The sequence below is a fragment of the Haliotis cracherodii genome, unplaced genomic scaffold, assembly GCF_022045235.1.
Source record: "Haliotis cracherodii isolate W230 unplaced genomic scaffold, xgHalCrac1.p SCAF_8, whole genome shotgun sequence".
NCBI lineage: Eukaryota > Metazoa > Mollusca > Gastropoda > Lepetellida > Haliotidae > Haliotis > Haliotis cracherodii.
In genome coordinates, this window is record NW_027266341.1 from 61,556,128 (window position 1) to 61,581,464 (window position 25,337).

Sequence of the window (25,337 nt, forward strand, 5' to 3'; positions counted from 1 at the left end):
ATGACATATTGTTGCGGATCAGTGGATGTTACAATGCCTCAACAAATTGTGAAGCAGATTCCTTCAAAATTTGTGAGACAGATCAATTCATATTCTGTAAAACAGGCCTGGTCATGTATAGCACAATACATCGTCAACGACATCATTCTCTATGGTGGAGGTACGTCTGTATGTTTGTCAGGGGTGATTGGGAAACAGAAACAATGGGAGTTATCCTTTGTCGTTTTTATACATCCTTATAATAATGTTTTTGAATGTTTGAGAGTAATACGATTTTATGGTGCTTTGACGTTTGGCGTAGCTGTTCAAAGTAAATATACCATTAATAATATTTTCATTAAGATAAAGATAACAATCCTGAGATGAAAGAAAAAAATATTATTCTGGTTTATAGCATCGGATATTTTTGTCAGATCTGTTTTAAAGTTATTTTCAATTTGTAATACGGAAGCTTATTAGATTGTTCTTATTTTTGTGTTTATTTATTTTGGTGGGGGTGGGGGTCAAATAGAATTACAATTTCAAGACTGACAACATTCATGATTTTGAGATAAAAATATACGTAGATGTTTTACAAAAATGCCCCTTACAGAAACAATAAACAATCTGTTAACTTGTCAGATATAGATGTATATACAGTATTATCTTGTGTCAATGAAACCTGTGTTTGCACTAATTATATTTTTTTGATATCATTCTGTTATTTTAAGTTATGAATATTTGAGTTGGTTGCGTAAGTTTTGTTGCATGATCATAAAATGTGAACCGTTTCTTTCGAAGATTTACAACTGAAACCTTTTTCTTTGCTCTTTCCTATAGATACCTCTTTTTTCTGTGAAATCGTAAACATTTAGTGGATCTATGAAACTTTCTTTAAAAGCATGAATAACTTCTTCCATGGATAAGTTTAATCGTATACAGTTGCAGGAAGCAAGTTTCGAAACTGATTTCAAAGGTAACATTACATTACCAAACAAGTGTTTGAGGTTACAAGTTTACAAATGCTACAGTTTTCACAATCAACAATCTGTATTTTAGAAAAACACAGTTTTTAGTAAATAAATACATACTTAATTGTTTTATATACTGGAACCATATCCAGGCTGTGCACGGAGACTGTTAATGTTAAAGGTTTCCATTCTTCTCTTTCGGTGATGCTGCAGTGATTTAGTGATGCAATTTTAGGGATGTTAATTTCCTCTCAAATGTCTTCGTCAATTGTTGGGAGTATTGCCTGTATAAAACCGTTGTATTTAACAAAGTTGATTTACATTCATATGTATTTCAAAATATGTGATGCACCTTTAGCACCTTTAGTTGTTTATAAATGTAATATACTTCATTCCAACGATTGAGAAGATATCTTGAAAAATAATGCCGTCTCGTCGAGGCTTCACCATCAGGGCCCATTTCACCAAGATATGACAGGGCAACTAGGTCACAGTATGAGGTACGACAGAAGTGATACGATTGGGTTGTGAAACGGGCGGGCCCTTCTCGCCCTTCCAGGTAAAGGATTTCAACTGTATGTTCCCAACCTCATTCATGACATCACCTTTGAAGCTAAGCCCTGTTATAACCTTCTTGTTTGTATTTTAGCGAAGTGTGATTTCACGGCTGTCAAGAATATTGGAGATGGCCCTCGCTACGACCTCGGGGCTGTTATTCTCCTGAAGGACAGATCGCTGAAGGAAAGATTCCTGCTGCAGCCCCCCAAGGCTCGGCCAGTGTGTATGCTTGAGGACATCCTGGTGTGCCCAGAGGATATTTCCTCCGAAGTGTCGTCTGCAATGAAGAGAGCCACTAATGTGTCCTTGAGGGTGAGTCACGGGACCTACACCGGCAAGGACACATCCCTGCAGGCCAGCAAGCGGGTGTTCCTTACTTTTGAAAACTGCAAGAGACAGGTGCTGGATCGTATCGAGATGGTGAAAGGCACCATCATAGATCTCTTTGCGTGTGATGCATGTAAGTTCTGTACACATGGCTGTGTTAAATGTCACATTGATCTTCACCAAACTTGGCACATAGATAGGTCGAGTGGTAAAGTGGTGCCTTTTGTTAGTTTGGGGTTTTAAAAAAAACATTTTTCGAGTTTCCATTGCAACGATTTTGACTGAAAAATGGCGGTAGCGGTCATTTCCGGAGAGCTAATGCCTTGCACAAAACAAGACAAGTCATAGTGGTGGTGAATATGGGAATCAGTTACATCACACCGTGTCAGCTTAAGGTAAGCGATCCTGTCTTAGACGTCTACCACTTTGGGAAAACACGAGTGGATGTGTGGTGCTGACCGGAGACGATATACCGATCGGTATATGGTCTCTGTGCTGACAAACCTAATAATAACAAAGGCAGGACGAATCTTGGAATCGGGCCTGCGTGCATGGGCTCTGACACATTAAAGGGACGCAACTCTGCTTAGTGAATTGTAGCGCCTCAGAAGACCGTGGCATTCGTGTCCGACTATATAAAGAGCAATAACCACACAGATCTATGGAACAATTGGAAAATTTGATTTCTAAAATGTTATTCAAGAAACATCTTTCTAATCAAAACTATTTTAAAATTTCTGGATGAAGCAAGACGGCATATTTCGTGTCAAAAAGTCCTTTTAAAATAATTAAAAAAAAACAATTAAAAAACATCTGATTTTCACTGTTTTCACGCAAATTAGTCATACAAGTAATCTTTTCCTCCTTTTGACAAAATAACTGCCACAATAGTTTCCATGTTCTTATTTACATAACTATCCTACCCTGATCCCAAAGGTGGGGTGAGGTGAAATAGAGTTAATCAACATGACTTGGTTGGTTTTGGTTGGTTTGTTGTTTAACGCCGCACTCAGCAATATTCCATCTATATGACGGCGGTCTGTAAATAATCGAGTCTGGACCAGACAATTCAGTGTTTAATATCATGATCAATATCCACACAATAGGGATCGATGACATGTATCAACCAAGTCAGCGAGGCTGACCACTCGATCCCGTTAGTCGCCTTTTACGACAAGCATAGTCACCTTTTACGGCAAGTATGGGTTGCTGAAGACCTATTCTACCCCGGCGTCTTCACGGGCCTAATCAACATGACTAAGATGATAGCACTGTTTGTGCCTGAACTAGACTAGATGATAGCACTGTTTGTGCCTGAACTAGACTGATGCCTACTTGCCATGCCGCAGTTTAACATGAATACCCCACTCAGACCCAATATACTGACTCCGAGCCGAAGTCCTTGTTTAAGCCCCTTAATGCCCAGCCCTAGGCAGGGAAACAACAAGTACCATCTTTAAACGTCTTTTGGTATGACGCGGCCGGGATCGAACCCCGGACCTTTCGCTCTCCGACAGACGCTCTATCATTAGACCACGGAGGCGCTCCCCAACCAGTTGAGTGAGCGAGTTGAGAATAACGCTGCTTTCATCAGTATACATCAGTATTAGCACGGCGTGGTTGTATAGTGAGGAAAATTCGGAATGACGAAGGTCTAAGGTGCTTTCCACTTTTAAAACTAGTTCGGTTAAGGTGCTGAGAAACCAAGGATGATTACCAAGTCGAACCCAGGAGTAGCGCATCCTGGCACTGATGAGTGGAACACACGTGTACAACAAATTACAACGCATTAGAGCACTGGCCTCCCATGGTGAGGTGAGGTGAAATGTACGTGTGTGTGTTTGTGTGGCTGCTTGTACTAGTCCGGACTGATGACGATTTATAGTGCTAGCTCACTGAGATACCATGCCGCAGTTTAACATGAATACCCCTCTCAGACACAGTATACTGACTCCGAGCCGACCAGTCCTTGTTTTAGCCCCTTAATGCCGAGCGCCAGACAGGGTAACAACAAATACCATATTTTAACGTCTTTTGGTATGACGCGGCCGGGGATCAAACTCCGGACTTTCCGCTCTCCGGGCGGACGCTCTACCACTAGACCACGGAGGCGGTCGGCCTCCCATGGCCCTTTTGACAAGAAATGAGGCTAGCTATGAACACGCTCTACCTTTTTTTCAGTTGGGTTCAACGTCGAGGACCTGTATCTGGTAACTGAGGTCATCTACAGCCAAGACATCTTCTTCAGATTGATGTACAACGGTGTCATCGTCGACTTTCGGCAAGATATTCGCTGGCCAATCGCCTTCAAGCTGTCCAAATTTAATATTCTGTACGACTCTGTGCTGGGCCAGATACAAAGCATCCCAAAAAGTTTAAAGGTCAACTGGCGGGATTATTTGAACCTCCAGGTGGTGCGAGTGTCATTCATCGGCGACCGAGAGCGTGAGTATTCATAATTGACTTGACAGAGTTGTCTCCCCTGAATTGTATGTAGTGGAATCACAGTTTAATAACTATACACACAAATTATTAATTTCCACCTTACCCGAGGTATCGTGTTTGAATAGAAGTGTTTCTCAGGTTTTTTTTTATGAACGGGGTAATGGTCTTGCGACATATTTGTTTACTTGTCTGGAAACAAACTCAGATCCAGTAACAGTTATCGGACAAATTCGCATCATTTCACGACACATGTGCGCCGAGGACACGGTTCGTTTCAGCGGCATGACAAGACATGTTTTATGCCAACAGGATGTTATTAGTAACAAATTATTTATTTGTTATTCGATTTTTCCGATAACTTGTTTGGGTTTATTTTTGGTGTTGAAGCTCCAAATTCTACATGTTGTTAGAATATTATATTGGGAAAAACTACATAAACCATAATCTTGTAAAGCCTAATGTGGGAAACTATTGAACGAAGTTCTGGGTTTAAATGGTGTTTCTTGGTTACCTGAACGAGAGTAAACACGGGTATCGTTTTAAAACGTGTGCTTTAAAACGTAGGTACCATCTGTGTGTAAGCCCACGACACTGGTCCGGATTTTAGTTAAACAATGTTAAATTTTACAAGGATGAACCTACAATAACAACTACATTTGTAACAAATGTTATATTTGGGATAACACTTACTTAGTAAAGAAGCTAGTACTTATGTTGGTTGATATATGATATAACATTTGTTACATATGACCACTTTCTAAATGGCATTGTGTTTTCATAGCTATCTGCCATGGGAGCCGTGCCAATTTACACTTGTCAGAGGGGTACACAAAGTACGTGATCTAGACTACCAGTTGTCGGACTTCATGTTGTGGGGGCCTCGGTGGCTGTGTGAGTTAGATTGCTGACTTTGTGTGCAGGCTGTTAGGGGCTGGCAGTGTGGGTTCGAATCTAGGGTGGGACTTAAACCCAAATAAGTAGTAGAATCTTTACTAAGAAAGTGTTATCCCAAATATAACATTTGTTACAGTTGACCACTTTCTAAACGGCAATGTGTGTTCATAGGTTAAATATGTAATGACCATGTGTTTAAACAATTTTTTACATGCATTTTCAGTAATAGGGTTAAAGCTCGTTGGTTTATTTATGTCTATTTAACAAATCATTAAATGCATTTTAATATAAAGATACTGACGTAACATACTGTTTCAGAGCGAACGCAAACAAGGGAAGTAACTCATAACATACCTACTCACATTCCGGCTCGGCGCAGCGGGCACTATTAGATTTTGTCTCGTCATCTGAAAAATATGGTATAATGTAGACAGACTCTCGGGTGGCTTAAGCATATTTGGTTCTGTGAATTTAATTAATTTTAACCATATCTCATGTTGACCTTCTCCTCTTTTTTTGAACGACTTTTTCATGTTTCAAAAATGAAAGTGTCTGCTCAGGTTTTAATCCATGTCATGGGGCAGAGGTTATTCTTTTCTTTTCCATATCCTTCATTTTCACGTGTAATGTCATCTTCCCGAGGCAATGAAGTTAACTGACTATAAAAGTCCAGTTTCCACCCTTGCCGAACTAGGCTGGTATTATGGAGTTAGATTTTGGCTGGACTAACGAGCCTATGCATAGTCCAATCAAAATCGCGCAACAGAATCAAAATCCGGTTCGTTAACTGATGCAGATTTCGGTAGATTGCAGGATTTGCACAGCATGTGCACCACCAACTCGTTGTCAACAGATATTTTCCAAATCTATTCAAGTTTTTAATCAAGGTGCTCACTTGATTTGATGCAGTTCGCGATGTAAGACCCGTTTTCTCACAATAGAGATCTTGATTGTCCATCAGATCGTCTTCACTTTTTAAGCAAATGCAAGTGATACGAGAGGTGGAATCTGATTGGTCCATAGGAGAGGCATAGAAGTGATTTAACTCGTAACCGCCACTGGTGGCGCTACGATCGAGCCTGGGAATTCCAGTCTAGTTCGGCAAGGGTGGAAACTGGACTTTTATACTCAGTGAACTCTTTTGCCTCGGGAAGATGGTGTAATGTATGCGTGTATCCAAACTAATCATAATTGTGATGCCGTCTTCTTTATGTTATTTAAACGATTTTGGTTTTTTGGATGAGTTGGGCGCAAATATGCCTTCTGTCGACCGACATCGCTGTTAAAACTAAAACACCACCATTACCCAACGACAATATCACTAATAGGAACATGGCGTAGTGGCTCGTCGAGGATGCCGTCTGATAATAATTTGAAGCTGCATATTCACGGTTAAATTACGTGGCACGGGTGGCCCAGTCGTTTAAAGCGCCGAGTGTATGCCAGAAACCTTTTATTGTGGGTTTGAGTACCGATACGCCCCGATTATGTTTCTAGGTTTGTCAGCACCATACCCGTGCTCGTGGGTTTCATCGAACTGGTAAACGTCTGAGACCTGCATGACTTCGGGCTTTCTTCCCACGTTAAAAACTGACACGCCATTATAGTGGTGTGAAAGCAAAAGTCTCTCATTCACTGTTACACTGAACATTCTAATCACTACACCTGGTTACTTTAAAACATAATCTATCGTGAAGAGATGCAGTGGAAACGCTACGTATTACGTTGTTCAATACATGTCTGGACTTTAAATATATAGAGGATATTTAATGTGTTTCTCAAATACCACGTTTATCTCATCGAGTGAAGAGTCTAATATTTTCACGAGATGAGATAAAAGTGGTATTTGAGAAAACACATTGAATTTTCTATTTATTATATACATGTTTTATTTTTATTACTTGCAATTTTTATATTTTTTCGAAAACAGTGTCTGATAAATTACTAAGTTCTCCCTGTCGCCCCTTTACCACCGCCGTATAAAGGGTTTTTGCGAAAAGAATATAGTTCGTGAATAAAACTAGCACTGGTAATATAAGTTATGCGAAATATATTTATTTCATATCGAGTATTAAGTTCCGTGGACATTTTTGTTTGTCATAATTAAACATTCATGTTTAAAATGGATAACTCTTTAATGTTTTGATTCAGGAGAAAGTAGTTCCGGTACCTTGTTTATATCAGTCACTAGTGACTGATAACTTGATCTATCGTCACTGATAAATTCCAGTATTTCATTCATACGTATATAATAAAAGCATATATCAGCTGGATTAAACAACAATTAAATGTGTAATATGAATACATCTGTTTAAAAAGATAACACAGAAATAACCGCGTGTTTTACTCATTATAAAAATCAATTTGTTGTTGCCTTGGTTACATTTTTATTCTCAATTCAATATTTACGATGCTTAAACAGAAGGATGAAAGAAAGTGCGACGTAAAAATGAAGTTTGGTTTTAGTAAAACTGAAAAGTATTCCTTCTTTTTTTTAACAAGTTTACGCCAGTAGTCTATGCAAGAGCTATGTGCTACACTTGATTTATTTAATATCTGCAGTGTTGTCAGTTTGGGGTAACAGCGTCATTTGGGGGGAAAAATGTTGGCTACTAATAAATTGTGTATTTTGTGTTTGTTTAATAGGTGGCTACGGTGACGACATGCTGCGTGTTGCTCGACGTCGTCGTCGGGTCCGGGAAATCTACACTAGGCATGGTGGGTAGAGTGTGAAGATTCTGAAGATGTTTTCTTAGCAATTAAGTATTTATTTTGTGAAGCATCCCAATATAATGTCCTGGGTGCGTCACATTTCGACGTGTCTACATGCTCAAGACACCATGATCACTTGAAGTCATGCCAGAACTACCTTGGTTAGGAACCAATGTCTTCATATGTCGTAATTGTCTTAACTGTTACCATGTTATAAAACTATTCCTTAAAGATTCTGGTCAAAACCATCAAGCGTTATTGTAACTTTGCTTGTTTTCACGTTACTCTTTATATGATTTTTTATATGATATAATATGTTTTCGATAAAGTCACTTCTTGTGTTTGTTTGTAAGGTTGTTTAATAGCATCAGATTCGAGTTTGTCTTAGCGCCTGATTAAGAGATTTGCGGCGTCACGCCAGGGTCTGTATAGATTACAAGGAACGGTTAGATATCTGGCTTTATGTCAGCTAGATATCTGGCTTATGTGTCGGCTAGATATCTGGCTATGTGTCGGCTAGATATCTGGCTATGTGTCGGCTAGATATCTGGCAATGTGTCGGCTAGATATCTGGCTATGTGACGGCTAGATATCTGGCTATGTGTCGGCTAGATATCTGGCAATGTGTCGGCTAGATATCTGGCTATGTGTCGGCTAGATATCTGGCTATGTGTCGGCTAGATATCTGGCTATGTGTCGGCTAGATATCTGGCTATGTGTCGGCTAGATATCTGGCAATGTGTCGGCTAGATATCTGGCTATGTGTCGGCTAGATATCTGGCAATGTGTCGGCTAGATATCTGGCTATGTGTCGGCTAGATATCTGGCTTATAAGTTGGTTAGTTGTCTGGCTTGAAAGTCATCTATCTGTTGTTCTAGCTGCGGATAACTGATGAATCATCTCCATCTGGACACCCGTATTGGGTTCAGTGGCCCGTTATCTGCGAGACATACAACGATCGCGTTAATGCAATACATCTGTAGCATCTATCTATGTATCGTTACCTTCATCCTCTTTACAACAGAAGGACGAAGCTCATTTGTATTTCATAACTGTAAAAATAAGTTACGTTTGAAGTCGTCCGTTTTGCGATCGTTCTAATACCTGTTTTTATGATTTTATGACGAATGGGTAATACAAATGAGATTATAAAGTAATGGTGAGATGGTATGATGGAGAGACGGTTATTTTTGTGCTTCCTTTTGAATGAGCTTTTTCTCATAATTCATTCATGAAATAATTGGGTTTTTTTACCATAAATTAATAACATAATATCATATTGTATGTTTCCCTTGTTGATGTTGTAATCATTTGTGGATCGTATTGCTTGCTATGTGTTACCATAATTGATATTTTGTGATATTTGACATTCCTGAATTATACAGCTATATGTGATTCAACTATTGTTCCCATCATTGAAGGTTTGTGATATGAGATATTTCCGTATTCATTTCAGTGATTATTCGTTTCGTCATGTTACCTTTGAAACAAATGCTTACTTACCTTTCTGTGTGAAATAAAACGCAACGCCTGTCTTCAGATAGGCAGTGTTTGCATTAGCTAAACTAAGTTTCTCTGCTTCATGGTATGGCCATATATAATCCACGAGACATCCTCGGGGTGACCATGACTGTGTGTAGAAGTGAAAGCAGCTCACGACCTATGCCCAATTCCCATAAAGCGTAACGGAATTCTCATCGCCAAATTACCCACAGCATGACGTTGCAAAATAGCTTTTAGTTTTGAGAACACTTCAAGATATTTCCATTTTCTTCATTCCGTAGTTATTTGAACTTGGGTGACCTGATCACACTGATGGTGGTGATGTTACGATGACGATGTGTGCTGCTGAAGGAAAACCATCATTATCAGTAACATCACTTATGTTACATTAATAATCTACAAACGATCATAAGAATAAACATGACTATGCCACAATATTGTTTTAACCGTTATTCTGTTATATTATCTCTTCTGTTATATTTGCTTTGTATGAATAAATCATTGTTTTAAGAATGTATTCTCTTCAACTGTACCGGATTGCGTCCTGTCTCTTTGAGGTGAGTGCGAAAGTACGGTTTACGTAAGTCCGCCATATTCCCAGCCGTATCACATGGCCTCGAGATAATGGACTCGAAGCCAGGCAAGCAAGCGGATGACGACGTGATCAACGATGTTCCTCCTAAAACGCTTGATGATGTATAACGTTGAATGAAACGGACATTGTTCTTGTCTGAGGCATGTATTCAAAAAGAATTGCAAGATTATTACACTCATTGCACGTGCATGGATGTGTGTGTGTGTGTGTGTGTGTGTGTGTGTGTGTGTGTGTGTGTGTGTCTGATTGTACAAGTCCGGACTAATGCCGATTTCTTAGTGCTAGCCCACTGAGATACCATGCTGCAGTTTAACATGAATACCCCACTCAGACACAGTATACTGACTCCGAGGCGACGAGTCCTTGTTTTAGCCCCTTAATGCCGAGCGCCAGGCAGGGTAACAACAAGTACCATCTGATAACATATTTTGGTACGACGCATCCGGGGATCGAACACCAACCTTCCGCTCACCTTTGAGGAGTCCAATCTGTGCACTGGTGATTCCTTTAATATGGATAATGTAAATATGTTTTCCTAATCAGTTTTTTGGCCTACACAACCAGCTCGATGTGTTGCAACAGTTTTGTATATTAAATGTAAATATTGATACAACAAATATTATTGTTTTTAGGAAAGGCCATGTCATACACTATCCCCCGCAATGGGGCACGTCAGAATTGTGTTTGTTCATATAGTAGTGAATATAGACTGTAAAAAGAGACCTATAAAGCTACAAAAAGAAATCGGCACTCGGGTGACTTTATGTCATCAGAAAAAATGATTAAATGTGAAATTTATACATTTAAAAGGACCCTTCTCTGGAAAATTACCTCATTCTTGATAAGTTACTCTTAGGCTAACTTCAGTAGTTTCGGAGAAAACGTGTCCCCATTGCAGACGCTATGCATCAAGTGAAATAACATGGATCAAGGCCCGTAACTCTGTAAACAAATAATTTACGGGACAATTTTCGAACTCTTGACAAGTATCTCTTACATAAGAATGAAAACTTTCAAAGTAGGGGAATCCGCTCGTTTTGCAGACGTGCTGTACACAACCAACCGCCACAACAACAGAGAGAATAAACAATCAGTTTATCAGACAGACACATAATTCACATATAATCAGTCATCTTCCAGATGAAAGGGAGTTAACAGTCCAGTTCCCGCCCTTGTCGAACTAGGCTGCAATTATGGATTTACATTTTGGCTGGACAAACGAGTCTGTGCATAGGCCAATCAAAATCGCTTCACGAACAAGACATCCGGTTCGTAAACAAAATGGATTTCTAGTGTAGATTTCGGTCGAATGCAGGATTTGCAAAGCATGTGTACAGATATTTTGTAAATTGTTTCATGCATTTAATCAAGGTGCTCACGTTGATTTGATGCACTTCGCGGGCTATGACCCGTTTTATTACAATACAGATCTTAATTATCGAGCAGATCGTCTTGACTGGGCACCTCCATTTGGTTTGAAACAAATGCAAGTGACAGGAGCGATGGAATCTGATTGGTCAATAGGAGGGACTCAGAAGGGGCATAATTCGTAATAGCCACTTGTGGCGCTACGATCGAGCCTAGAAATTCCAGTCTAGTTCGGCAAGGGTGGAAACTGGACTTTTGTAGTCAGTTAACACCCTTGCCTCGGGAAGATGATAATTAGTAAACAATAGAAAGTTTAAAATCAATTATTAGAGAATGTTTACTATCAGTTATAGAAGTGCATATATGCGAAGAACGTCAGATGAACGTGATAGAGAATGATTACTAACGATACATATTCCAAGATATACACAACGTAATACAGCAGTTTACATATGACTGAATATAGCATTGCCGACAGTCTAACTTATACATTCTAGTTCAGCCACAATACATATTCCAGAAGGACAACAGAATAAGGTTATCGGAATTGGCATAATCTATAAACAGCAGCACTACAATTGGTATATCTAAGATATACACACGTGTGGCATTTTCAACTATCAAATAAACTTGCAGGTATTGCCGGGGGTAATAACATAGTTAGTACAAGAGAGCAACATTTCGAACCTCTCTCTATCGCAAGTATTTATACCTATTCTAGCTATTACACATAATTTTATTTACTGCTTAGTTGTTTGTGCCAACTTTATCTGGGCAGAATTATGTAATTTAGTTTAACCGAAGTATTGACGATAAAGGTGTTTATGAGTGAAATTTAGCAAGAATAACAGCTTACAGTTGCTAGTATGCCACGAATGTATACATGGTACATGTGATTTGATAAGGGTGAGTGATAAACAACTATAGATACTGGTAAATTTATTAACGTTTTAGTTTTGTTCGCCTAACTCTATCTGACCAGCAGAGAGATACTGCTTCCGCATTACGTCAGGTGTGCGTTGTTGATTTGACCCTTGGCAGGTTTAAGATGCTGGAACGTGGTCTGTTAATTTATTATTTCCCTGTTTCCAATCCATATTATATAGCATGTACCTTGATTAAAAAATTGTAAAACGTGTCCATTTTCCCAACGGTAATAACTGCAAGATGTCGTTGCCTAGTGGTCAAAGCGTTAGCTCGTCACGCCGAAGACCAAGGTTTGATTCCCGACATGGGTACAATGTGTGAAGCCCATTTCTGGTGTCCCCCGCTGTGATATTGCTGGAATATAGCTAAAAGCGGCGTAAAACCATACTCACTCACTCACTCTCGAAAATAGTAAATATTTCTTCAACACGGCACCCAGATTAGGCCAAGTGGTGAACCGGTGACAATGATAGTTTGGGATATTTTTAAAAATCTAACTTATCCCCCGCATTATATGTTTGGGACTGAACTTTAATTTTTCGAGTGTCCATAGCAACAATTTTGCCTTAGACCGAAAATGGGGGTAGTGCTCGTTTACGAAGCAGATCTTGAAGACTGAACAATATTTCTTCAGAAAACTTGGCACTAGTGGTGAATTGGTGCCAATGACATTTGGGGATTTTTGGAAAATTAAGTGTTGGAGTTTCCATGGCAATAACTTTGCCACTAACTGAAAATGGCGGCAGTACTTGAAGCAGATCTTGAAATCCATACAATATTACTTCACCGAACAGATGGGTTGATCTAGTGGTGAACTGGTGCCTTTTGATACTTTGGGATTTTAAAAATTAATTTGAGTTTCCATGGCAACATGTTTCATATAAGTATACACCAGTATTTGCCATCGTGGGGGATACCGATGACTTTATCCTCAACATCGGACAACATATAGCTGTCGTACATAGAAGAATCATTGTCGCACTATCGCGAATCAATGTTACCGGTGAAGATCCGGGGTAGGATAGATCTTCATGCTTGCCGTAAAAGGTGACTATGCTTGTCGTGAGAGGCGACTAACGGGATCGGGTGGTCTGGCTCACTGACGTGCTTAATGCATGTCATCGTATCCCAATTGCGTAGATCGATGCTCATGATGTCAATCACTACATTGTCAGGTCCAGACTCGATTTTCTACAGACTGCCATCATATAGCTGGAATATTGCGGCGTTAAACAAACAAACAAACAGGCAACCAATACACATTGATGAGGGTTTAACTTAATTTAAAGCAAAACAATAAATAATTGTTTCACTGTTTGAAGCAGTAAAATGCCCCTTGGTGACAAAAACAAAGCGTGGTTGTACAAACAAACAAATACAGTCCATTCAAAACTTTATTCCAAACAAATAGTAAAACTTGTTTACAGTGTTTATAGAGTAAAATTGGTGACAATACGCCCTAAACACACATGAAATAGTAGGGCATAGAAGAGCCCCAAACATCACTACTGTGTGTTCAGAGTTTGTCTTAACAATACATGCACTGTGGGGTAATGTACATACAGGAGTCAACATTTGAACAATGGGAATTATTTGTAAAAGTATTTATACATTCCGTTATATATTGGTATAAACGTAAACATGTTTTTATTGCACACTTATGAAATAGTATGTACTGGTGTTCAAAATATTATAAATTTTGATAAATATGAATATACTAAACGCGTAACTCTTTTTTTAATATATCACATATGCGTATATGAATACATAGACATAAACATATTTAAAAATTAATTGCATTAATCATGCATAATAAATCACAGATATTGTATATTCATGTATATATATATATGATTGTTTTAATATAGCTACTGTATCAGATGCCTTAATCTCATAGATGCATATTGATAAACAGTTGATATTTATGTACACAAAGAAATCATTACTCAATGGGTATACCATATATTTGTTTTGTATTTGATCTTATTCGCATATCCACTAGTTTTCAAAAGAACTATATCTAGCCTCCCTTAAAAAAAACAACATTTTTTTAGCATCAAAAGACTTAATGTTACTCTTAAATAAGAAAAGCACATATACATAATACATATGGTATGTAAGTAACACACTCACTTATCATAATTCTATTCCATTCAAAACAAAAAACTGAAATATGTGTTTGAAACACAGATAGAAAATATCTTATTACAGTATACATTATTACAGTGCATTTATTCCTCTATACTTTTTGAACCCAACATATTATAGTATCAATCCTATCAACACAGGTCCATGTTCCAGGCTCATGATAAGGGTGGTTTACTGGTCAGGGTGAGATGCAGTGGCTGGCACACACAGGGAGACCAGCCCAGCAGGGTAAGAGCCGTATATCCTCATCCCGAACTTGTTCTTCTTGTAGCCATAGGCCATGCCATCAGCACCAGCCGCTCTGGTCTGCTTGATCTTCATGCCTAGAAAGTGATGGAGACGATGGTAAGGAATGAGAGGGTGAGAGTTGGGTGAGTGGGTGGTCGAGCGAGTGGGTGAGCGGGTGGATGGAGGGGGGAGAAAGCAGAGCATACACCCAGCTGCATCACCATAATGGAAGCAGGAGCTGTATCAGACAAGATGGTAATTGTTCGTTTCTTTGTTGTTAAACGCCACACTCAGCAGTATTCCAGCTCTTTGACATGCATCAACCAAGTCAGTGAGCCTGACCACCCCATCCCTACGACAAGTATAGTCACCTTTTACAGCATGCATGTTTTGCTGAAGACCTATTCTACACCGGATCTTCACGGGTCAGATAGTGATTAAAAGTCTTCAGATATTGATAACAGCAGTCATTCAGTCCACCCTTTCTGAAAGGAGAATAACATGGAGAAAGCTTAAAGTTGTCAAACTCACCCACACGAAGGCTGATCTGGTTGGGGCTTGTCTTCTTCCAGTTCTGGACAGCAAAGACTGACACTCTGCTCATCGTTGACACACTGGGCTGGGGTCCTGTTGAGAGTCACAAAACCAAATCAAAATATTTGGAAGGAGCAGACCATTGAATGAATGCCTCTGTTTCCATTGAAGTAATGTCAACTGAGATCAAATATAATTCCAGACAGTTGTTTGTTTGACGTTTGTTTACTATGTACAAATGCTCCAATTCCTTGAGTCCTACCTGTGCCAGAAGAGTTAGATGTCCACCCCTCCTTTGATCTGTCCAATCTGTTTGCTGATGATTCCTTTACTCTGGGTGACTTCTGATCATTGCTATGTCCTTGTGCTGTAGAGGAGGAGCTGTCACATCCTGGGGAGTGACTCTGAACCACCTTGGCTGCCCTGTGACGTCTACGGGCACCAGTGGCAAGGCCAGGTGGACCAGGCTGAGATTTGGTGTGTACAGTATACTGAGGTTGTACATGTTCTGCCGACAATTCTTTCTGTTGAGAAGATTTCTGTAAGCACTCTTGCTCTCTAGGTGATGGGGGTTGGTAATCTGATCCTGCCCTGAGATCTTGTACCTTCGTGTCCTTCGTGATTGCAGCCGATTTGTGTCCATGTCTTGCGCTTCGGAAGGTATTGGCAGAGCTCTGTCTGATGAGGATGTCGACTCCTCTATTCCATCGATGAGATTCGGGCAGAATGACATCAGCACCTGTTGTAGGTGTGGACACTCTATCTGGAGTGTGTGATTTCTCTTGGGCAGGTTCATCATTGTCAGACATCAGGATTTCTTCCAGGACTTCAGCAAGATGATGGTCATTCTTTGGAGGGGCAAGGATTCCCACAGTGATTTCCTTCTTCCTACTCTGGAGAGATGTGTCGTCTGATTCGTCATCCAAGTCTTCATCATCAACTGATTCCTTGTCCTCATCATCGGAATCAGCATCTTCATTGGCTTCATCCACATCCTCTGTAGTTGGGTCATCTGAAGCCTGTTTGAGTGATGGAGACAACAGATGAAGAATAGGCTTTGTTAGGTCAGCTAGCTCTTGCTACAGTCATAATTACTCCAAACATAACACTTATGTCACATAATAATCTGTAACTTGTAAGTAGTTTTGTCACATTTAAGTCCAGTTATAACGTATAACTAACTAATCACTAACCTGATGTTTTGGGAATGTGTGTTTTTCCAAGGAGGATTCCCATATTTCTTTAGCCATTGTTGTTGTGTCAGCCTCCTCTGGTTCATAATCCAGATAGCTATAACAAATTGCAGTCGGTGATAGTAGATCATAACAGCCATAGAATATCGGTCCAAACATTAGTACAAATAGAGCGGCTATTTAAGATGTGGAACATACTGGACCTTTGGTCTGTCAGTCAAAGGAAGATAGTAATGTTTATGAGAAATCGAGCTGAGCATGACAATACCAACTGTAACCCGAAAATCTTGAACCACTGACCCCAGTGATGCAGGGGTGAGTTTCTCCATCCTCTCTACAAGGTTACTGATGGAGGAAAACATTGCGTCAAGCTTCTCTTTTTCTTGTTCCAGAAAGTCTTCTTTGAGACTCTCGGTTTTCTAGAGACAAGAAGACCCATAATTATACAACTTTTAAGGTAATTGTGATTACCTGCTACTATCTTGATGGTCTACATTATCCTCCCCAAATATGTGAATTTAAAATATCATAAGACTATATATAAGTCTACAAAATAATATTATGTTAAGTTTCATTGCATCTGATTATCCTAAGGGAACTCTGTAAATATCAATCATCCTCTGAAGCTTGTTTCAAGATGTCTATGTATCAGGACAAACTCACCTGAGCCAGGCCTTCGCGTTCGTTGACTTCATCTGCGAAGAAGATGTTATATCTTGTCAAGGCAGCATCAGTTTTGGATTTGAATCTCTTGTATTTTCTGTCCAGCTCTATATCCACAGCAGTCATGGTGCCAGACAGTTTGGTACGCAGGTCCTCTTTCTTCCTCACCCTGCGTCCATAGTACTGGTGGAATGAGGGAATTACTACTGTATAGTGTGGCCACTGACAGCAAATTCATGTAGAAGAGTGAGGGGCAGACCAATTCTATAATAGTAACTTCTTTGAGAGGCATTTAGAAGTTGGAGTACTAAGTAAGGATAAGATTTATGAATGAACCCCAATCAGTCATAATCCTTTTGTTTAAACTACTGTCTTCACCGGTTAAGATGTTTACCCTTTGTGTACATCATATGCTTGATGAGGGTGTTAGTACCTACACCGAAATGTTGCTCCTAATTGTAATAAAGAAGTTGTTCATCCATAAATCTTATCGTTACTTTTGTGTAAAAGTTCCTTACTTCACTATAAAAACGAAACTTCAATATAATCAACCTTCACTTCAGGAGGCTACTGGGTTCATTGCTATTGAAATTGTTAACTTCAATAAAATATAAGTACCATCAGACGCATCAGGGGTGGCTTCTGGATTCATAGAAACAAATCAAAACCACTTTGTGTGCAAGTATGTGCATACATTTTATTTCATGAATATTTAATTCTCAACAATTTAATTTTATTAGAACTAAAATATCAGTTGAGTACAGTGTCAGTTTAGTATGTGCTGATTGACTAAAACATCTTTTCTACAAACCTTCCATGCTTTGGCTGCCTTCTTCTCCAGCTTGAGATGAGTTTTCTTCATGGCAGCGGCTCTTCTCAGGAGTTGTTCAAACACATGATTGTCTGACCTGTGTAATTTGAGGCAGTCGCTTATGTATGGGTCTTCACAGAGAATACGGGGGCACGGGTGGCCCAGTTGTCTAAGGCATCGCTGTGCAGGATTGCGTCCCTTGGGCACGCCAGAAATCTATGATTGTGGGTTCGAATCCCGTTCGCCCTGATTATGTTTCTAGGTTTGTCAGCACCATACCCCTGCTCGTGGGTTTCACCGAAGTCGTAAACGTCTTAGACCTGCATCACTTGGGGGCTTTCTTTCAAATTGACATAGCAGAAACAGACTATAGGCATTATGCACCTGTTCTCACCTGTCGTCAAGGTGTCATAGGTCACCTTGATCTACTTACACCTGGTTATGCCCTGTTTCACAATAGTCTGTTTTATTCACATTTTTACACACTTTTACGTGTAAAAAGGCATAAAAACATTTGATACGCTGTATTTGTGCCACGGCCCAATTAGTACTAACTTAGTTGTTTGAATATTTATATATTTTGTATATTAACTGCATTTATTTAAGATCTGAGGTCGAAAAAACAGGGTTTTTTTCATTTCCGTGAGTACTTTAATGACATGACTTAATTCATAAAGTAACATTTCAGTTTGGCAGGAAACAGACAAATGACAGGCTGATCATTTGAACGTGTATCCATACTGCTTGATCAGTGTCACACACCACGTGACGTGAGGTCTGACATGTAACGGTAATTACGATTAATTGCATTGGATTCTTAAATTTGGTTCAGAATGATATATCTAACTCACGTGCAGTTAAAATATATCATGGTAGTAACTAGTTGTGCTTGACTTGTACTTGTCATGTGGTAAAGACATACTTACATCAGCAGGTCTCCAAATGGTCCATCTGGGCCTGTGTGTTTAACCATATCCCCGAGGACTGCTTTGTGAAAGTCACTGATCATTGTCAGGCATTGGTTAAATCTCTCTGCTATTGGCTGAGAGTTATATCTCTTTTTCCCGTGTTGAATGCCTGGAAAAAAATCTGAGAGTGGTCTTCATCACATCCTGTACTGGTCACAGGGACAATTCCACGACAACACTTCTTCATAATGGGTCAAGTATCTGAATGAGTTTTTTAAAGCACATATATGGATTTGTTTGTTTGTTTGTTGTTTAAAGCAGCATTCAGCAATATTCCAGCTATATGACGGCGGTCTGTAAATAATCGAGGTTGGACCAGACAATCCAGTGATTGACAGCATGAGCATCGATCCACACATTTGGGATCGATGACATGTATCAACCAAGTCAGAGAGCCTGACCACCCGATCCCGTTAGTCGCCTTTTACGGCAAGTATGGGTTGCTGAAGACCTATTCTACCCCGGAATCTTCACGGGTCACACATATATCGGTCATCTTATGGGTATGGAACATCCTTTGATAGCAGTGGCCTATATGCATTTGTACAATCTGCTAATTCACTATAGTCGAAGTTATCATAGTCATCTGTTCTTCAACAAAGGTAAGGGGGCGGTCGGGTAGCCTAGTGGTTAAAGCGTTAGCTTGTCACGCCGAAGACCCGGGTTCGAATCCCGACATGGGTGCAATGTGTGAAGCCCATTTCTGGTGTCCCCCGCCGTGATATTGCTTGAATATTGCTAAAAGCGGCGTAAAACCATACTCACTCACTCAAACAAATGTATGTAGATTAAGGCACTGAATCAGTGCTGTTTAACTGTATGTTTAATGTCACATGTCACAGATGTATTTAGCTTTAGATTAATGGTATAACTTACCCAGTTTACAGAAGAATTTGAGTATTTCTCTTCCCTGGTCGATTTTGTCAGCATACAACTGACTTGCTGCCACGACTGTGTGGACCACTGCCTTCCATGCTTTCATCTCAAAGTAACTGAAACACGGCAGGGAAGATAGGATTTAACTTTCTTCCCACCATTCTCACTGAGAGGATGTTTTTGACGGCATAGTACATTAGTGTCGTTTTTTAATTTTATTTAACCTTTGGATCATGCGCACATAAATGTTTTGGTATCGTCGGATCATAGGTTTTAGGACATCATACGTTTTCTGACGGCCATGTTTATCTCGATTACTCGCCTACAACAAGGGGTGTCGGCGTCACACGGACACTGTAAATACTCAGATGATGACCTGCTTTTAATATTAAGTCGTCTTTTATAAGTGAGTGAGATGTTTTACAGTTTTTCTTGTGATTAGCGAGAAAACTACGAATATTTCTTAAGCGTCCGAAAATCATAACACGGGGATACTTTTTGTGAATGAAAAAGTCCTGTAAGAAAACTCCGTACAGGTTAGACTCTTTTTAAATCACAAGTTGGAAAAACTAACCCGAATTTCCATCTGCCTAATGGTAAAGATGGTAGTCTACAGGGAACTGTCACTGGTCCTCCTTGAATTTAACTTATCTCGGACAAGGGGGTGAATGTCAATTTCGAACGCTGACTTACCCCCTAAACAACTCTTATTCATCCCTGCATTATTTATATAATTTATCTGTAAAAGACCAAACAATATATAACCCTGCAACACATGAATATAGTTACTAGCAAATAGATCTAGCAATCTTCCTATAGTTTTGCTCTGGTGTGCAAGCCACGGGGCTGCGTAGACATGGGTCTACCTTCCTTCTCCAGACGGGCAAAAATATAGATTATATTAACAATAGATGAGCAGACTATAATAAAGTAGTTAAGACTCACGTTATGTCGTTTTCCTCATCATAGAGTAACAGCTTTCTCCTGCGAGGTGATTCCATTTTGAAATATTGGCGCTTGAAAACTTCCTTTGTGTTGGCTAATGGCGCTAACAATGATGCCGTTGTCAATGACAACATCACGCGATAGTATTACTTCCGGTTGTAAGCGTGATGTTCAAGGTCAATATTTTCCAAATACGGTGTGATAATGCGACACCATCTATTATGTAACTTGCATTGTAAGCTGCAAAGCCCGTCAACGGGACCCAGTTCATACCATTAATTTCATCATTGGCATCCGCACTGAAATATCTACGGCATGGTTGACCTTGTTTATTTTCTAGTAGATCTAGGCCTAATATTTTAGCATCTCTGTTGTAATCTCGGATGTTAATCATCTTTGTAAATTAGATGCTATGATGTAAACACCTCTGTGTAACTACAAATAAGTTCGTCTTATTTCTTATGAAACATAAATGGTGTGATTTTGACAATTAAAACTCTCGACGCCCTTCTCCCAAATCGTATCGTCACATCAACATGTAACCTGATGATTCTGATCAAAGGTGGATAACTCTAATTGTCAAATTTGTCCACTTTGAAGCTCAAGATGGCTGCCAGCTAGCGAAGCACTAGTTGTTGCAAAGTCTTTTGCATATAATTACATAAATTAGCACTTTTAAGCTGAAACTTTATGAAAGTACTTTTCTGTACGAATAGGCTGACCCGTTCCGTCATAACCACTCAATTTTTAGCAACGGTAAGGGACTGGGACAAACAGTCCGCCGGAATTTTTACTTCAAATGGCGTCGACAAATCCTTTCGTTCGCCTTACGTTCACTGCAGACGATGTCCCTTCTAATATACAATTAATAATCGGTTAGTTATTCATGTTTTAAGTACCAATATCTCTGAGTGTATATTGTATGTGTATGGAGTGTATATTGTATGTGTATGCATTTTTTCATCGTATTTTTGTGTATATTTGAACAGTTATTATAAATAGTTTGTTGGCTTCAATTATTAATATTGCTGATTTATGTTTCATGGTTATGTGTATGTGTATTATATACAAAAAATGAAACCTAATTGTTAATCTTATTTTTACCTTTTTAGAAAAAAATACGAGAAATGAGATGATTATTATAGTTTATTCTGGCCTAAGATTATAATAAAATGTTAATCAATACAGGTTTGTTTTTTTTATTTCCGAGAGTCAAAAGGTGCCAGAATTGTGGGAAACAGGACATCTCCATTGCTGTTGGCCAGGGGAAATGGTACCAGATGAAAATACAGTCCATGAAATGACCCAACCAGCTGCCACTTCTCAAGCATCAATTGCCCCTATTACAGGATGAGTGAGTGAGTGAGTATGGTTTTACGCCACTTTTAGCAATAATCCAGCAATATCAAGGCGGGGGACACCAGAAATGGACTCAATGCATTGTACCCATGTTGGGAATCGAATTCAAGTCTTCAGCGTGACAAGTGAACGCTTTAACAACTAGGCTACCCGACCTCCCCTTATACAGGAGGAAATATATCCCCATACTGCATTGCCACCTTATTTTTATGCAGGACACCTACAGCATTTTTTTATGTTGAATCTGTCCAATTTATTAGTTATGGTGATGTAGATGATGATACTGATGATGTTCATACCTTAAAACTTTTATCCAGGGGGAAACATTTTTCAAAGTGTCCATGTTCAAAACTTGAAAGATGTTGCACAAAAAAACTATTATTTCATCAAATCAAAAGTCATGTTGTCTTACCATGATGATATTTTCAATTTCCATACAGGTTTCTTCTCTGATGCTTCATGTAACTGTAAGGCATCTGTTATGGGTAGCTGCAGCCTTGTTGCATCTGTCCTGGGTGCACTGTTAGACTACATCAACAACTATGTTTGTGATCCTACCAGTGGCACCTCTAAACCATGCCAGTGGAATTTAGGGAGGACAAGGTGTAAGATTCAAGAGAAAATAATTCAAACTAGTTTAGTAGTTATCCTGGAATCAAAATTTAAAAAATTATACTGTTGTCAATCATGATCCCTGCCCAGCATCTTTGGAGTCAGACCAAGTATTCTTTGAGAACCCATCCAGTCTCCTCCTTCAGCTGCAGTACCAGCATGTGGGAGCCACTACTAGTCTGATGATAATCACTTGAGTGTATTGAGAAAACAAAGATTTAAACTCTTACATAAATTATGAGTCCCATCATCATGTCCATGTCATTGTGTGTGACCCAGATAGCAATAAGTGGCTTAGCAAGAGTTACCGTTTCAGTTAGTAAATCTGTAACTACTGCCAAAGATAATTCCACTGCTACAGTATTAAAGTTTGTTTGTCTGTCTGTTGTTTAACACCACATTCTGCAATATTCCAGCTATATGACGCGGCCTGTAAATAATCGAGTCTGGGCAAGACAATCCAGTGATTAACATCATGGCCATCAATCCACGCAATCAGGATGCGATGACATGCATCAACCAAGTCAGCGAGCCTGACCACCAGATCCCGTTTAGACACCTCTTACGACAAGCAGTCACCTTTGACAGCAAGCATGGGTTGCTGAAGACCTGTTCTACCCCGGATCTTCACGGGTATTAAACAACAGCATGTGGCATAGCAAAGGTACACTATACAGCCCTCTACTGAGTGGTGGAGACGTGGAGGATAGTGCTTTTACTGATTATGTCCAGCACAACCAAGACAGGTGCTGATTCCATGGCAACAAAGACTGGCATGTGGGTTAATCCAAGCTTCCCAGAGTTATGTTGTCCTGATGGTGAAACTGACCCAGGCATGGGTTCAGACTGCACTGGACTGCTGGAAATTAAATGTCCATGTCATGAGAGATCATGACATGATATATTATCCAAATAGCAACTGTACAGATTCTGTCTTTCAAAATGTTCAAAAAAAATTTTCAAAATGTTCTTTATAAAAATATCATAAATATTATTTTCAGATTCAAATGCAACTTGGAGTCATGGGTTTGAAATGGTGTGATTTTGATGTGTGGTCTCTGTAAGCCTTTTTTGTAGAGAATTAACAGAAATGTGATTTTTGGGGGGGGAGCTTAAAGAAGAAACTTGTAAATTTCCACCATGCATGGTTGTGTTTGGAGTATTTTGAGCAGTGGCTGTCCAGAAAACTTTCTCCTTCATACTTGAGACCGCAATAAGTTAATTACTAAGGTCTATGTTCATGCCATATAAGGCAATGCACACAGCAACATGTTAATCACCATCATCCCCTAGGTTGGAATCTACCTATAACAAACACTGCCAACAAGTCAAGGTGTGAATAAATACAATAAGACATATATTTGTCAAAATATTCTGTATTGCTTGAAAATGTAATACATAATGAAATATGGTCAATGCATAATACATTAACCATTGTACCAGTAACTTAGTAAAAATCAAACCATGCTATCTGTTTACCTTGGAGGAAAATAATGAACATGATCTGTCTTACAAACCCTAGAGCGAATAAATTGAGCCCAGCAAGTCTAGATTATGTCAGCTCTACCATGTCTCCAGAAATTAAGAAAACTGCAAGGCTACTTCTTTTATATTTTGACAATAGTGACAATATTTGTTTTAAAGAAAGAGTAGTAGTCTATCATCGGCCTGAAATTTCAATTCAGTTATTAGCAAAGCATTATATCAAAATGCAAATATTAACTTGAAACATATGCCACAGCATCCTACTGCACTGACTTTGTGATTGAGTGTTGGCTAGATATCATACACACATTTTGGGAAATCCAAATGATCGAGAAGAAATTTCAGGTCAAGTAGAAGTATTGTATTTCCTCCATTAGAGGCCTGGCTGTTCACCCAGCGTCTATTTTGATTAATGCTGGCACAGTGGCAAATTGCTACCTTATTGAATCCCAACTTCAACAGTATTAAAGGTACATTTGCAGGAAACTGTCATTATTAATCACCAACATATTAAATAATATAAAAAAGATCCTGCATCTATTTTTTTTGACACAGTGTATTAGAGGCCTGGTAGTGGAATATTTCAGATTCCTGATAAAAAGTTCAAGTATGTCAAAATACCTTACTGCATTCAAGCATCATAAGCAAAATCGAGCGATGACATTTTAATGTTACGTTTGAACACGAAACAAGTTAACACATTTATGTATTAAACATGTTAGAATATTTCAGTTTAATATTTGTATATGCGGACATTCTTACACTGAACAAATACATCTAGTAGTAGGTATCTAGTATAATATGGGGCTCTGGGATAGCCTCGTGATAAAAGCATTTGGTCATCACACCGCCCGACTGGTTCGATTCCAACATGGGTATAATTTACATGGGTAAACTAGTTTAAATTCAGGATTTAACAACAAAATAAATCGTGTAAAGAAAGAAACAATGGCTATATGCAAGTAGACTTCACTTAGACTCCGAAAATAGATCAATTTGATAGGAACAACCTTCATTTATATTGAAAAGGAGCCCGAGTGAGAAAGGGTGTGTTGAAAATCTTGACTTGCTCTATCTAGAGCAATAGCATTACAGTTAGACTAACATTTGGTCTATGAAATCTTATATTACGCAATACCCTGCTTGACTCTATAAATCAAAAAAAATAATTACCCTTATGCTGATTTCATATGTGGAATAGAGCTAGCTAGAGCTGGCTAGACTTGCTTTTGTAT

At 39.1% G+C, this 25,337-nt stretch overlaps 2 protein-coding genes across 2 annotated transcripts; one reads left to right on the top strand and one right to left on the bottom strand.

The window, feature by feature from the left end:
• Nucleotides 1–7,900, top strand: LOC139450028 (uncharacterized). Its single transcript, XM_071231655.1, has 4 exons — nt 1–160; nt 1,600–1,968; nt 4,017–4,280; nt 7,821–7,900. Exons 1-4 carry the CDS (start codon nt 1–3, stop codon nt 7,898–7,900), a joined length of 873 nt encoding a protein of 290 aa, XP_071087756.1.
• A 6,624-nt stretch (nt 7,901–14,524) lies between these two features.
• LOC139450674 (uncharacterized) lies at nt 14,525–20,780 on the bottom strand. The gene is made up of 10 exons (XM_071232471.1): nt 20,647–20,780; nt 19,702–19,817; nt 18,784–18,934; nt 17,858–17,954; nt 17,047–17,229; nt 16,684–16,802; nt 16,384–16,480; nt 15,453–16,209; nt 15,188–15,283; nt 14,525–14,751 (listed from the first exon to the last, which is right to left on the bottom strand). Exons 1-10 carry the CDS (start codon nt 20,778–20,780, stop codon nt 14,600–14,602), a joined length of 1,902 nt encoding a protein of 633 aa, XP_071088572.1. The 3' UTR covers nt 14,525–14,599.
• Between the last annotated feature and the right edge of the window lie 4,557 nt (nt 20,781–25,337).